At 31.5% G+C, this 14536-nt stretch overlaps 1 protein-coding gene across 1 annotated transcript; it reads left to right on the forward strand.

The window, feature by feature from the left end:
- The first annotated feature begins 1766 nt into the window (after nucleotides 1–1766).
- On the forward strand, nucleotides 1767–2750 carry LOC108572315. The gene is made up of 2 exons (XM_017934569.1): nucleotides 1767–2151; nucleotides 2305–2750. The coding sequence occupies exons 1-2, from the start codon at nucleotides 1767–1769 to the stop codon at nucleotides 2748–2750; spliced, it is 831 nt and encodes a 276-aa protein (XP_017790058.1).
- The last annotated feature ends 11786 nt before the right edge of the window (nucleotides 2751–14536 follow it).

Consider the following 14536-nt stretch of genomic DNA (forward strand, 5'->3'; position numbering starts at 1 on the left):
GAAAAATAGCAGAGCGCGCGGTTCGCTTATCTAAAGCGGGGATACACCAATTCTTTTCCAGCTCCTTGTGAGGTAATTTTAAAGTCTCCACCCTGCAAAAGAGCTCATTTTATAGGTAGAACTTCAAGAAATGTAATCATATTATTATTTAAATTTAACGTTGAGACGAATTCAAGAAACACATTACATGGCACTTTTGTTACAATACTTCAGAGAGCTACAAAGTAGCAGTAAAATGCTAATATTCTGGGAAGTCATAAAATAGTAATGTTATATAGAGTCACAAAATGGTCGTAAAATATTGATGTTCCTCAGCGTCACAAATAATAGAGACACATATTCGATACTATTATAAAATATTAATACAGTGAGATAATATTCGTAGAATATTAACTGCTTCGCTACAGCAGATTTTAGTATGTAACACGCGTGGCAGACGATAAAGGTTTTCAGAACCTTTCGTTTTGGCATCTTCAAATTTTTATAAAACTTTTAATTCATAATTCATCGTTTTTAAATTTATTTTAGTAAATTAAGGTGGAAACGCGCAAAAAAGAAAAATTAAGGATTAGAAGGTACAATGTGTCAAAAACGCCTATAGGCGTCAACAGCAGTGAAAGAGTTAACGCAGAGCCATAAAATCCCACTAAAATGGTAACATTCTGCAAAATCACAAAATACTATACAGATTTATAATTTCATCAACCCTTATATTAGTTAATATAACTGGTAACGAAGTATTTCTCCATTTCCCTTTCAATCCATTCTTCTAACCTCAGCTAACAAAATAAACCAACGCACAGTGCACTTTAAAACTAATTATAAACATAAAGAACTTAGAAACATTAAAATAAAGAACAGCCAATTTTCAATCTCCAATAATACTTTCCAAAACGTAATACCGTCGCATATTTTCCTCTCTCTTGATGCCTAAGTACAGCGAACCTAGGAATGCTGAAAAAAAAAATAACCAATTTTCGCACTCCAATTACTTTCCAAACCATGATACTGTCACGTATTTCGCTATCTCTAGATCTCAAATTTCGCTTGATGTAAAAAAATTATGCCACTTCTCTGCAAGCACATCCTTGCAAGAGAAGACGAGGCGGAGAGTATTAATGAAACATCTACGACGCGGCGTAAGGGGATCTTTCGGTGAATTTTTCGCGACTGAAACTCGAGACCGGGGAAAGAATGGACGAAAAGAGGGAGGTAATACCATGGATATAACAGTGGCAGGAGATAAGAGGAGCAAGGGGCTGATGGGACGCGACAAAAGACACCCAGTGGCGTTATTAAAAAGAAACATAATAGACGGTATCGTGTTCCGTAAGTGCTGCCACATTAATAACGAATGTCTCGCGAGAACGTTTTCGCGCTAATAGGAGATACATGTAGGACAGAAGGTACATACACTAGTGTATGTTCATTTATGTATAGTAAATTCAATTATACTTTAAGAGATTTCAGCATTTTCTTATGTTCGTAATACTATTATATGTATAATTCATGCACTCAGTTTAAGGCAACGCTCGGAATGAACTTTTCTACTGCCGGGAAAGATACTCTGTTTTCGCCTTATATAGGAATTCGCGATTCTTTTGTTTACCAATAAGCGTCGAATGTTACAATATTAGATTCCAATTGGCTGGTCCGGGGGCCGAGAAAATGTATAAATCGGACATTTGTTATACATTGCCACCATTCTCGTGAACGATGGTGTTGAAACGTGATCAGAAGCTAAAATTTTACATTAATACTTTAAAATGGCAAAAAGAATAGAAATTAGTATTGAAACTCGAAGTGCAATTATCACACTTAGAAAGGAAGGTTATTCTTTGCGGAATATTGCAAGGAAATTGAAAGTGTCATACAAGGGTGTGCTGGGTACAGTAACACGTTTTGCGGATATTGGTAGTTTGAAAGACAAACCACGGTCAGGAAGACCCAAAATCACGTCGAGAGCTGAAGATGTAAGAATAAATATTATTTACCAACGAAACAGACGACTAACGACCTCGGAAATTCGTGTAGGACTTAATGATAGTAGACCGAATCCAATATCTCTGACCACGGTGAAAAGGCGACTAAGAGCTGCAGGTTTAAATGGCCGTATAGCAGTCAGGAAACCATTGCTTTCGTCGAAAAATCGTAAAATGCGGTTGGATTGGGCAAAAAGTCACAAAAATTGGACACCTACGGACTGGGGTAAGGTTCTTTGTACTGACGAATCCAAGTTCGAAATATTTGGGTCGCACCGAAGGATATTTGTTCGCCGATCTGTACAAGAAAAAATATTGCCAGAGTGTATTGTACCTACTGTCAAACATGGTAGTGGTTCAGTTATGATCTGGGGATGTTTTTCAACGGTTGGAGTAGGAGACCTAATCAAAATAGAACATACAATGAAAAAAGAAGACTATAAACAGATACTCGAGCAGCACGCTCTACCATCAGGTCACCAGTTAATAGGTAGAAATTTTATTATGCAGCAAGATAACGACCCTAAGCACTCATCTAAATTGTATAAAGGGTTCTTATTGCAAAAAAAAACAGAGGCCAGCACAATCACCGGATTTGAACCCGATAGAATTTTTGTGGGAAGAGCTCGATCGGAATATCCGGTTGCACTGTCCAACATCGAAAGGACACCTTTGGTAACTACTACAAGTAGCATGGAAAAATTTAAAGTTAGGAATACTCGAAAAACTAATTGCCAGGATGCCCAGAACATATCAGGCTGTCATTAGAAGTAAGGGCGGTTTTTTTGATGAGAAGGCAATTTAAAGAAAAATATCTATTTCTTCGTACGAAAAATAATATAAGATGTAAAATATTCTACTTATAAGTATTTTGACAAATAAAACTTCCTCAATTACTTTGTAGGCGTTCAATTTTTCTTAGAAATATCCTGTTTCTCTTAATTTACGTAGTGATTCCAAACTTTTGGCCGGTAATGTATGTATAAACCCACCTTGCTTATAAACAGTATATTCCAACTAACGTACATTTCAAAATTTTGTAATACAGATCCAATTGCGCCTGTCAATAATCTCGGAAACTATTTTCTTAGTACTCTGCGCTGAACTTTCCACTAAATACAAAACGAGCATGTATTACCTACTACAAAGCCTTGGTAAGGTTGGATGACATTGGAGACTACTACTTTGTACTTTGTATTGTATGTACCTACTACTATCGTAAAAGGATTTGTAACCTAATAGTAAGTAAGCACTTTATACATTTGCATGTTACCTTACGCATCTTATATTTAGCCTTTCTTCTTACATTTCCTACTAAATGGACACTTCATTCGTATTCAGAATTAATAAATAGTAATTATTTCTGAATAAAATGAAAGAAGCATTTGTAGTTGCCTCGTTAATTGCTTGTCAACAAATGGCATTCGGTAAAAATTGTTCAACCCCCTCCCCCGTCTACCTTACAACACATTATATATATATAAAGCCGCATATACATATAGATGCGACTATTATCGTGATTTATTCTACCTCATCCTGTCTCAGGATGGCGTCGCGAGGCGAACTCTTTTTACCATACCGACGAAAATAACTCAAGATCAAGGAGTTCACATGGAACGATCTTTCCCATGCGATACGCTGACGATTTTGACCGTTTTCGGATGCTCCTCGTGTTTTTTCGATTATGATGATCACTGACCCCGCACACCAAAAGGACGAGGTCTGGCTGACGGTTTTGCTTGAATTAAAATCAAGCGTCCATATAAGTAAGAGCACGGTTATTATTAGAACGCTTACAATTTTATTCACGTATGCACCTTCACCGATGGATATACGCGGCTAAATTCGCTCGTGGATGAAAACCGAAAATTCTCCTTTGTACGCGACACTCTTCCGCTACTTTTCTGGGGTCACTTTTATTTTCCTGTCATTCATACGCTTCCGATTAATTTCGTGAAATTGTTTATTACTTGTGAAAAAAATGATGTTAAATTAGTTCAATGAACAATGAAATAAGGAAGAATATAGAAATAAGAAAAGCTATAATATATATTCTATACTCTATAGATATTGGTTACGCATATGTATTACTGCGTGATATAGTGCATTCGTATATACATATATAATTAAACTTTAAAATGGAACCAATCATAGTATAGAATAAACCAAGTAACTATTCATACCGTGATATAGTTAATATCGAAGTGCAAAACGCAAAATATAAATAGAAGTTGATGAATAATATTGAAAACGTTCGTAACGCATCATATAATTAAAATAATATAATATCACAAGTACTAACAAGTATTAAAAGTATATGATATTAGTTTTTACAATTTTAATATTGTTCTATAAACAGAAAACATTAATAACTATATGTTATTGCTTATGTACGTAATATAAACAGTATTAGGTACTGGAAAAGATTTTACACTACCGACTTCAAAAAATCTTGACTTCTATTAGATTTAATTTTGTTCAACGAATTAATCACCATCTGAATCTAGAACCTTCTTCCGAGATTTTTAAGTAAATCAACTTCTGAGTGAATCTAAAACCTCTTTTCACCATTCTACTCCCAAAGGGCCTAGCCGAATAAGCATGGTAAAAGTGCCCCCAAACCGAATTGATCTTGGTGTATATCATTCGTTAGACCACTTGAAGAAAACCCTTTCTGCCAAGTATCAAGCTGGTACCCCTACTACTAGGGTAGTTACAGGGTGAAACGCAATTTACAGTTTAAGCTCCATTTCGCTTGTTCTGCTCAATGAAAACTTATGAAAAAAATCATGGATATGCTACCCAATGGCATACACGTCTGTGAATTTTTTCAGAATTGTTGACTGCAAAATCGATTTTTAAAAAATTCGGAAAGTTTATAAATGTTGTTTTTATATTGAAATTATCAAATGACCACGTTTATATTTTTACAGTATTAGTGTCTTGTTATGGATATTAATGTGTAATTTTTTCAGATTTTTCGAAGTGGGGGACGGCACCTAGAAAAATCAAAAACTGATGTTCGTTTATATTATTATTTTAGTTTTTCGGTTGACCATGTTCATTTTTCTACAGTTTTAGCAGCCTGTTATTCTTATTAATGTATAATTTTTTCAGATTTTTTTGAGAAGTGTATCATAATTAAAAAAATTATAAACCGATATCTCATAACCTTTCGAACGCAGACTGGCATACTCTGGTGAAAAAATTCACAAGTATGCACACCATTGGGTAAAATATCCATGATTTTTTTCATAAGTTTTCATTGAGCAGAACAAGAGAAATGGAGCTTAAACTGTAAATTGCGTTTCACCCCGTAACTACCCTAGTAATAAGGGTACCAACTTGATACTAGGCAGAAAGGGTTTTCTTCAAGTGGTCTATCGAATGATATGCACCAAGATCAATTCGGTTTGGGGGCACTTTTAGCATGCTTATTCGGCTAGGCCCTTTATGAATTTTGTCATTTTTTTTTTAAAAAAACGAATAAATTGCAATTTAAATTTTATCCAATATCTTGAAGAATCAAAAAACTAGGTATGGATAAAAATAAATGAAAATGACATAAAACAAAATCACATATATAGCAAAATTTCCCATTTAATACATTTTTATTTTTTTATGGATTACAAAAACGGTATGAGACCGAAAGGTTATCATGCAATGGAAATACAAACTTTTTCTTTTCAAAAAATTTAAATGGACTATGTCAATTTCCTTACAGCAGATATTTGCCAAGATGATTTATATACGTGAAAGTAAATTGATCAAAACAAGTTCAGGTACTGTTTACCAAACTGATTAAAATTTTCTTTATAAATATATAATTTTGTCGCTGTACGTGTATATGTACATGTAAATTTTGTGAGTCTTTGCAAACCTTGTTTCACCATTATTTATGCAGTCAAGTATTATCACATTATATTCATTACGTGCTACATGTTAGAATTCGATTGATAAATGGATTCACTTCATACCAGGAATACAAAAAATTGCAAATCGTTCACTGTTGCAATTCGTTCTTCATCAAATACCACGGCAACCACTTAACTAATTGGTTATAAAATTTCAACGAATGGTGGTGCTTTTCGTTATAGTTAATTTTTCGTGAATTTATTCTTTAATTAGTTCTACTACCACTGTTGTATTTGCAAGTTTGAATTCTTACAAAGGAACATATCGAACCGACGCGCACCGATTATGATGAAACTTATATGAGAGATAGTTTACGGGAAACTAATTCATATGTATTTTTTTATCGGCAATCGTCCGCATTGAAGGGATGAAAATGGCTCTCAAATTTCGGGGTAGTAAACATATTTGGTCTAATATCTCAAACATTATTAGTTTATTTTGAAAAAACATAACTCCATTGAAATTGAACATTTTTATTTAAAATAATTTCCATAATGTTTCGATACATAAATAAAATTAAAAAATATTTTTTATATAGTTTGCCTGAGGCGTTAGAGACGTTATTGTTACTAATATTCTAAAAATTGCAGTTAAAGCTTATATCCATTGCATTATCGTTACGTTTTAATAACAGAAATTATTGCATAAAGTATAGGAATACATAGACACATAGTAATTAAAATATATTGTGTAATTTAATAATTTTTATAACTTATGACAGTTTAAATTTAAAAAAAATGTCACTTCGATCATTTAAATTAGAGTTGGCGTTTAGTCAAAGAAACCATTAAATGTTGACAAAAAGGTGTTAATATTAAATTCTAATAATTTTAATATTAAGCGAAATCATTTAATTACACTTTATGTTTAAAAGCCTTTAATTGCTCCTAAAATAACATAGTTTCATTGATACTTATGTACATACAATTAGTACAAATACAACAGTTACCAATTTTATAATTGGCTCAAAGACTTACATTTCAGAGACAATTCTATTTCAAACCATCGTTATTTTGTTAGAAGTTCTTTTCAATTGAAGTGATACCATTTTAAAGCGTTTAATATTCTTTTAATACTTTCTTCGTGTAAAAGAGTGTTGCTTAAAATTTATAGCATTTCTGTAAGTTTAAACAGTAATTTTACTTGAATTCCACATTAAAATACTATAATTTTTTAGTAGTAACACATTCTTAATACTTTTTCTATTACAGTAATGACGTATAGTCACACAAATTATTATAAAATGTACATTTTATTGCTTATTGAAGTACTGATTTATAAAGTAACTGCGAATGTGGAGTTCTTATTTGCCACAATAACTGAATTAATAACTATTTATTAAAGCTTTTAATTGCTATATATTAGGTATAGGAACTAATGTAATTTACAATGCACTGTACTAAAAGTATTAATTAACGTTGTTTTATTTCATTAAATTATTTTCAGGAGATTGATCAAAACATATCATTTCTCTACTGAATTATTTACAGTAAAAAATATTTGAATACAAGATTTGAATAACAAATTTTAGATTTAGAATAATTCAAAAAATGTTCAAGTTACTCGCAATTGCTTCACGATGGCTGAATTTTAACAAAGAAATTGCTGTATTGTAGTATCGAACAAAAGCGACCAGAAAATAGCAATAGCACCCCCAATATTCAATAAATCAATCAACAACGAAATAATGATCACAATCTTAATCACGTTTCATGTATTTCCGGAACGAATTACAATGTCGTGGCAACGCAAAACAGTATCACCTGATTTCCATAACGCTATCCACATTTGTCTCCCTCTCCTCCTCACCATCGCACGCGCGTACACCAAAGTACGCACGCACGCACGAACGGCCAGTGGAAGCACACATATTTCGCAGCCGCATGTGCAACTTCTATTTATATGATCAACTAGCAGAGGACAGTGGAGTCACTAGAAAAATATCCTGAAATAAATACCCTCGCGATTAATGATTTTGCTCTAACCAGCAGTATTGCGAACCCCGACTATGATTGGTCAAACTTTTGCCTAAAACTTTCAACAATTTCGAAATATTGTGTCAGATGCATATTCAAAGATTTTTCACGCATAAAGAATTATTACAAGAACTGATTTAATAATTATTTAAGAAGTGAGTGATCATTTTGAGAAACCAGGGCAATGATTTAATCATAAAAGCATTTCGGTAAACAGGTTTCTTAATTAAGACAAACATTTTAAATTGTGAAAAATTCGCGATTATTTGCGAGAACAAATGCCTGGTCAGAATTTTATAAGTTGAGTAATTGCGTAACAAAACATTTAAGATAACATGCTAAAATTAAATTTCTAATTTCGTAATCAAATTAGGGAGAGCTCCTTAGAAGGTACAACCTCTTTTTGTAATCTAATTAATCAACGACAGGAAAAGAACTTTAATCGTAATAATTGATTCACTTTCTGCGTAAAATGTGTGCAATGAAACGATTTATTGCTATCACATCTATGTATATTTCATTTTTAATGACAATTATATAGAAAAATTGATATCGCGTATAAATTGACCTGACTACCAAGGACTCTAATGGTTAAAATTTGTGCATAGCCTTAATGCAGGAAAAAATAAATTAGATAACAATTTGTAAACATTGCAACAAATTACATTAAACAAATGTGCGTGTACGTATGTGTATATACATTATTATAATACTCATTAATACACAATATATAAAAGAAACTAGTAAATAACTGAAAAACAAGTTCTTTGTTGTGAAACCATTTAAACACAATCTCCACCCAACAAGCTTACACCTTACACCGAACAGGTAAAAAGTGTCAAATGATTATAAGTAAAAATTTATGATATAATAGTCTTAGAGAGGATTTTTATATGAATTTCGTCAATGGACAGTACCCTGTGTATTCGAGCCACTTTTTAAAAATTTATTGTATTTCATATTTATGATTTTTTTTACAAAGAAATGCTTTCTTCCTATCGGTACTAATCTTTACTAGAAACATTACTGACTTATACATATATTTTGTTTCATAACGTGTGTTATCCAATACTGCAGGGTAATATCAGTCCTACGTTCCTGGTTTACACATTGACTAAATTATGACAAACAAAATTAACAGTAATTTCTTAACTTAATATTTCATATTTAATTTAAAAGTAATTAAATAACAAATAAGATAGTAGCAATATTATGCCGCTTTTTCCTGATTGAGATTTTGTGAAAAATGAAACTAGTATTAATAACAGTTAACAACTTTGAGTGGAATTGTAGTGAAACGAACAAAAATTTCCGAACATTAACTGAACAAGGAAAATATGTTTTTTTTATATACGCATTGTGAATAACAAAATTTTGTCATTGTTCCTCTATTTCTTATCTTGAGAAAAAACATTTCCTTATTTGGTAAAGGTTAACAGCAAAAGGTAGCGACTAAGTAACTTTTACTTTAAAAGAACTACAATTATATTTATTGAAATTTGATCAGGAACAATGTGATGTAAGAGACAGATGATTCCAAATGTAATTAAAATAAATTGCGAAACACATGCAACATCTAAACTTATAATAACTACAAATTGGCAAAAATTCATTAAAGGAATATCTATTTGACGTGCATCAAATCACGATAATAATGAAATAACGAATTAAGCCGTAACCAACAGATTCAAAAACATAAAAGTAGAGAATTAAAACAGACTGTATAAGAAATAACGAATTTTAAGGACAAAAAAAAACCAGTATTTCTAAAGTTCTAAAGAAATTCTTCTTTACAGTTAGAAATATAAAGTCGTTTATTCAAATAAGATAAAATTCTGTATAATGTATTGTAGTTAAAAGTTTCATTTTTTATAGTTTAAATGTATTACTTCTGTAGATATTTTAAACAAATAAGAACAATTAGAGTTAACGTTGCAGGAAAGTAACATAAAAATTATATTTTATGCGAGCAAAAGAAATAAAAATGTTGGGGATAAATAATAAAGATAAATATTAGATCACGGAAGACAAAATTGTATTTTACTAATTACAAGAACACTTTTCTTTAAAATTTCACGATTTTATTCCTCAGTCAGTCGAAAGCATTTTAACTTTAACGACCAATCCACGATTCCGCAACGCTCTTTTTTTTCCATGCTCAATGCTATACCGTAACATTTCGTTCGCATTGTATTTACATTTTTGCCTTTCGTGTAATACGCATGCACGTCTTGAATGCTTGTTTTGTTTTCAGGCACACGTCACAAACATGTTACGACGATCTTCATCTTTTAACCTCGAACAAACAACATCGAAATAATTCTTTCTCGTCTGTCTATAGAAATATCCATGCTCCATTAAAGAACTTTCGGAATATCAGTGTCGAGAGAAAATAGCATAGTACAAACACGAAATGTTAGTGATGAATGGGCTAAGAAAAAGATATTATCAAACTGTCTTAGTATTATTTGGTATAGTAGATAAGTGATTTCGGACACTAAGCTTTATCAGGCAATGCGTTAAACGTCAATCGTACGACCAAAAAAAAAAAAAAAAAAAAAAAACTTATGAATCTTTTATCATTTCTACCGGAAAGGTTCTTGTGAAAAATAGTCACGTTACTTACGTCGAATCGTTGAAAAGAATCGAAGCGATCAGCCAAAATCCAAAGCGCGGCTGGAGAAAGTAGTAATGGTTACCTGTTAAGAGAGATAATCGTTCTCCAGAATGATTCGGCCGTGCGATCTATCGACAGTGTCACTTCACTTGCGTCACTCGTTCTGGAAGTTAGAACCCAAAAGACGCACCGGTACTTGCGCGCATAAAAAGGAACCCTCGGAGAAACTGTCGAGAAAAATCCGCGCGGCAAACGGCTAGAGGCGGACAGGGAAACGAAAGGGAAAGTGTCGTGGATGCGTTACAGTGGCGTGTTATACATTTCCCGAAAGCATCGATTCACGTGTCCTGCAGGATAGTGTGCCGTCTACGGAATAGTTCGCTGGCCAGGATCTCCCCCTTTTTCCGTCTCATTCTGTTCTTATCCCCCGTGCCCTACACCCTTCCGCCCACCAACCCACCACCGCTATATTCTCCTTCCCCTTCTCCTTCTCCTTCTCCTACTCCTCCTTCTCCTTCTCTTTCTCCTTCTCCTTCTCCTTCTCCATCTTCACCTTCTCTCCTCATTTATACCCTTATCCTTCCTTCGTCAACTCGACAAACCTAAAAGCTATACGTCCGGAGCTGCAGATCTCGGTGCTTTTTAGGAAACTCTGTCCCAATGGATCGTCAAAACCGCGATGAAAATTATCACTTGACTGCTTCTATACCTCATATGGCAGATGTACGATGTTAAGAATAGATTTGAGAATAAGGTGAAGTGAAGGATATACGAGGGTGAGATAAGGTGAGATAAATGAGTTTAAAGAAATTTTTATATTAAAATTTTAAAAAAGTATGATAAATTATTGTTATTGTTGTTGGTAATTATGGAAAATTTTATAATACTTGAAGAAAATTATGATATATCCAAAGTTTTAGAGTTGCTCATACATGGGTAATCGAACTTATTGTTTACGTTTAACCGTTTAACCGCTGTTCACATTTTATATCGAAAAGTGCCGCGGCATCGAGTCGCGATGTGCAATTAATATAATGCGCTTGGATTTTATTGTACCGCGTCGTCAGTTTCACCGAAGCTAGCTCTCCTCACCACCTTCTTTTTAAATTAAACAAAAACCATATACATGAACCATATTGGCTTTATGCATTGCTATTACATGGAGTTAGGGAAGCGCGATCACGCTGCTTGTCATTTTTTCACATAAAATGAAAAAAGCGCAATTGCTTGACACTATTCGATAAGATTTTTTCAATGATTCTGGCACTCAAACGGTTACAACTTCTCCTGGGAATACATAACAAAATGAGAAATTTGTCTTAATGTAGAAAATTCTGTAAAACTTCGTGTTATCTTTAAGAAATTGTTCTTCGTTGAAAATAAGTTTAATAAATAAATAAATATGACAGAATTGTTAATTTTGAATTATTCTTAAACAATAAAAAAATTAAATCAATGTCAACATGGATAAATTTTAGAAATTTCGCTTTGTTTTCAAATAACTATAACATATTTTATATTGTTTCTGTATTAAATACAATCCAATATACAGTACATATACTGTGAATATTTTAATGAGCTATAATAAGAGTGGTTGCGTATTTCAGAATTTTTTGGTTACGAATAACCTAAAATTAGAGTTTACAAACTTAAAAATCCTCATGAATGTAGAATATTGAAAATGTCACATCATGTTTGTAAAATTGTAATCTTGAAAAAATGCTGCGTTACATGGAGCAATTGATCCAAAATTGATATTAATATCTGTGATTATTTGAATAAATAATTGTGTTAGTTTTATAGAAACGAAAAATGTTTATATCGTTCACATAAATAAATTACATGAGGTTGCTCGTATAATGTCTTGTTACTCTGTGACAGTTTTCGAAGATTCTAATATTTCTAAATTATGATACGTAAAAATTATTGTTTGATAATAGTTTTACATAATAAAATTAATAGTATTATTTCTTCATACAATATATTATTTATTTACCAACAATTAACTAATTTTTAACGTAGAAAATAAAATTGTACAAAAATTAAATGTGCAAAGTATTTAAGCACAAATTGTGTAATTTTCATTTATATTTCTTACTTTTTGTTATGCCTTGTAAATATTCGTATCTAACGTATTATTTACTTAAAAAATTTCCATTTATGAGTAAACAAAAAAAGTAAAAAAACGTTAAAAATATAAAATTTAATATATGAGCTAAACAAATGAGCTTTCAACATTTAGTAAATGTTTAAGAATTCAGAATTTTATTTTAATATTTATTTTTTATGAATCGAAAATAGTAATTAATTAGTTGACTAAAAGTTTAACATAAAATACAAAAATACTAAGATGTGTGCCACGACTCTTCAATATAATTTATAAATTACACGCTAATATTGCATATAGCAAATGTAGTAATAAAAATGTATACAAACGTTATGTTGTCATGTCTGTGAAAGTGTCTACTACTATCGACTAATGCAACAATTCTTTTACAGATTTACGTTGTCCTTTTACTGTTTAAGGACGTCAACAAAAGAATTTAAATTACATTAAATGTAATTTAAAAATTCTATAAATAAAAATAATATACAATATAATAAACTACGATTATACGTAACTAAATAAAACGAAGTTGTATTGCCGTATTACATGTACAGTTTTTTGTAACAGTAATAATATGACGTAAAATATTTCAAACATTTGCATACGCTTTTCTCATTATAACTGTTGATTAGGAGAGATTCTACATTTCCACGCATTGTATACATTTTTCTGAAAGTTACAAAACAATAAACACATTGTGCAACATTATATAGCGATTTAAGAAACATTTGTTTTAGTTGTATAATTAAAATTCTTAATATAATACAATTTTGTCGAACAAATAATATTAAAAATATTAGAAAACGGAGCATTAAGAAATACAATCTGTATATAGAAAACTTTTTTCATATAGAAACTTCTATAAATATGAGTCTGAAACAATCTCGTGACATCTGTCACCACTACACCTAACTTTATATACACAGATGTTCTGACCCATATTCATTATAAAGCATAACTGACGGTATAATTAATTCCTACAAATTCTTTTCCTGTATATCTTTCTCTTTCCATTTTATACTTACTGTTATCGAGCTCTCCTGTGGTGTTTTTAATACTTATAAATAATTATCTGCAAATAAAGACGTATAAATGTAACTTTACAATTCTTTATGGAAGTCTTTCAACATTCAGAAAATTTAATTCATAGAAAATACATATACTACATAGATGAAAAAAGAATAAGTAGTTTTATTTAATGTTAAAAGCTGCTGTTGTTTTTTTTTATTATTACAATATTTATTTCACTGTTCTTTTACATATATTTCCTATAAATGTCTATGCTTATTTCTTATGTTTATTTATAATGTCTATGTTCTAATAAAAATGATTAGAAAATTATATGTAGTATCTATTACTACCGGGTGGAGCACTTAAATGGGAACACCTAAATATCTCCGTTGTTGTTGGTCGTATGAAAAAACTCCAGAGGACAAAGTTATGCTGTTTCAATGGGCATATCTGATGATGCAAAAAATTTTTTCCAAAGTCATTTTTTTTTTTTTACTAGATTTCAAGGTCATCGATATTTTTTTAAATGGGACCATGTATTTTTTTGTTCATATTCTTATGGAGGGTAGAATGATAAATTCAACATGAGCCCAAATTATTCTATGAGTGAGAACAGTGTCAAATTAGCAATTGAAACTTTAGCAGCGATTATTCCTATGTTTATTGCTATGAAATGAGCCCAAAGTCGAAATATTATCTTTAAACAAAGCTGAAATATTATAAATAAAGTGACGACATGTCGTCTGATTTTGTCAAATTTTTCAAAATTTTAACATTAAATAGTGGCTGTTTGATGGCTTTTATTGGCTGTAAAAAGTGGCTGTCGGTCTGTGGTGGCACGCTATTTTTCATTGCAGCCAGAAATTTTTTAACTCCTTAAGCAATTTTTTAATGCGCCGAAATCTACTTTTATTATTCAGGAATAGGA

The sequence above is a fragment of the Habropoda laboriosa genome, unplaced genomic scaffold (assembly GCF_001263275.1).
Source record: "Habropoda laboriosa isolate 0110345459 unplaced genomic scaffold, ASM126327v1 scaffold16, whole genome shotgun sequence".
Taxonomy (NCBI): domain Eukaryota; kingdom Metazoa; phylum Arthropoda; class Insecta; order Hymenoptera; family Apidae; genus Habropoda; species Habropoda laboriosa.

Coding starts and splice junctions, on each gene's coding strand:
- LOC108572315 (XM_017934569.1), top strand. CDS start 1,767: ATGGCAAAAAGAATAGAAATTAGTATTGAAACTCGAAGTGCAATTATC. Junction 2,152..2,304: donor ATTGCTTTCGTCGAAAAATC/GTAAAATGCGGT, acceptor AAATATTGCCAG/AGTGTATTGTACCTACTGTC.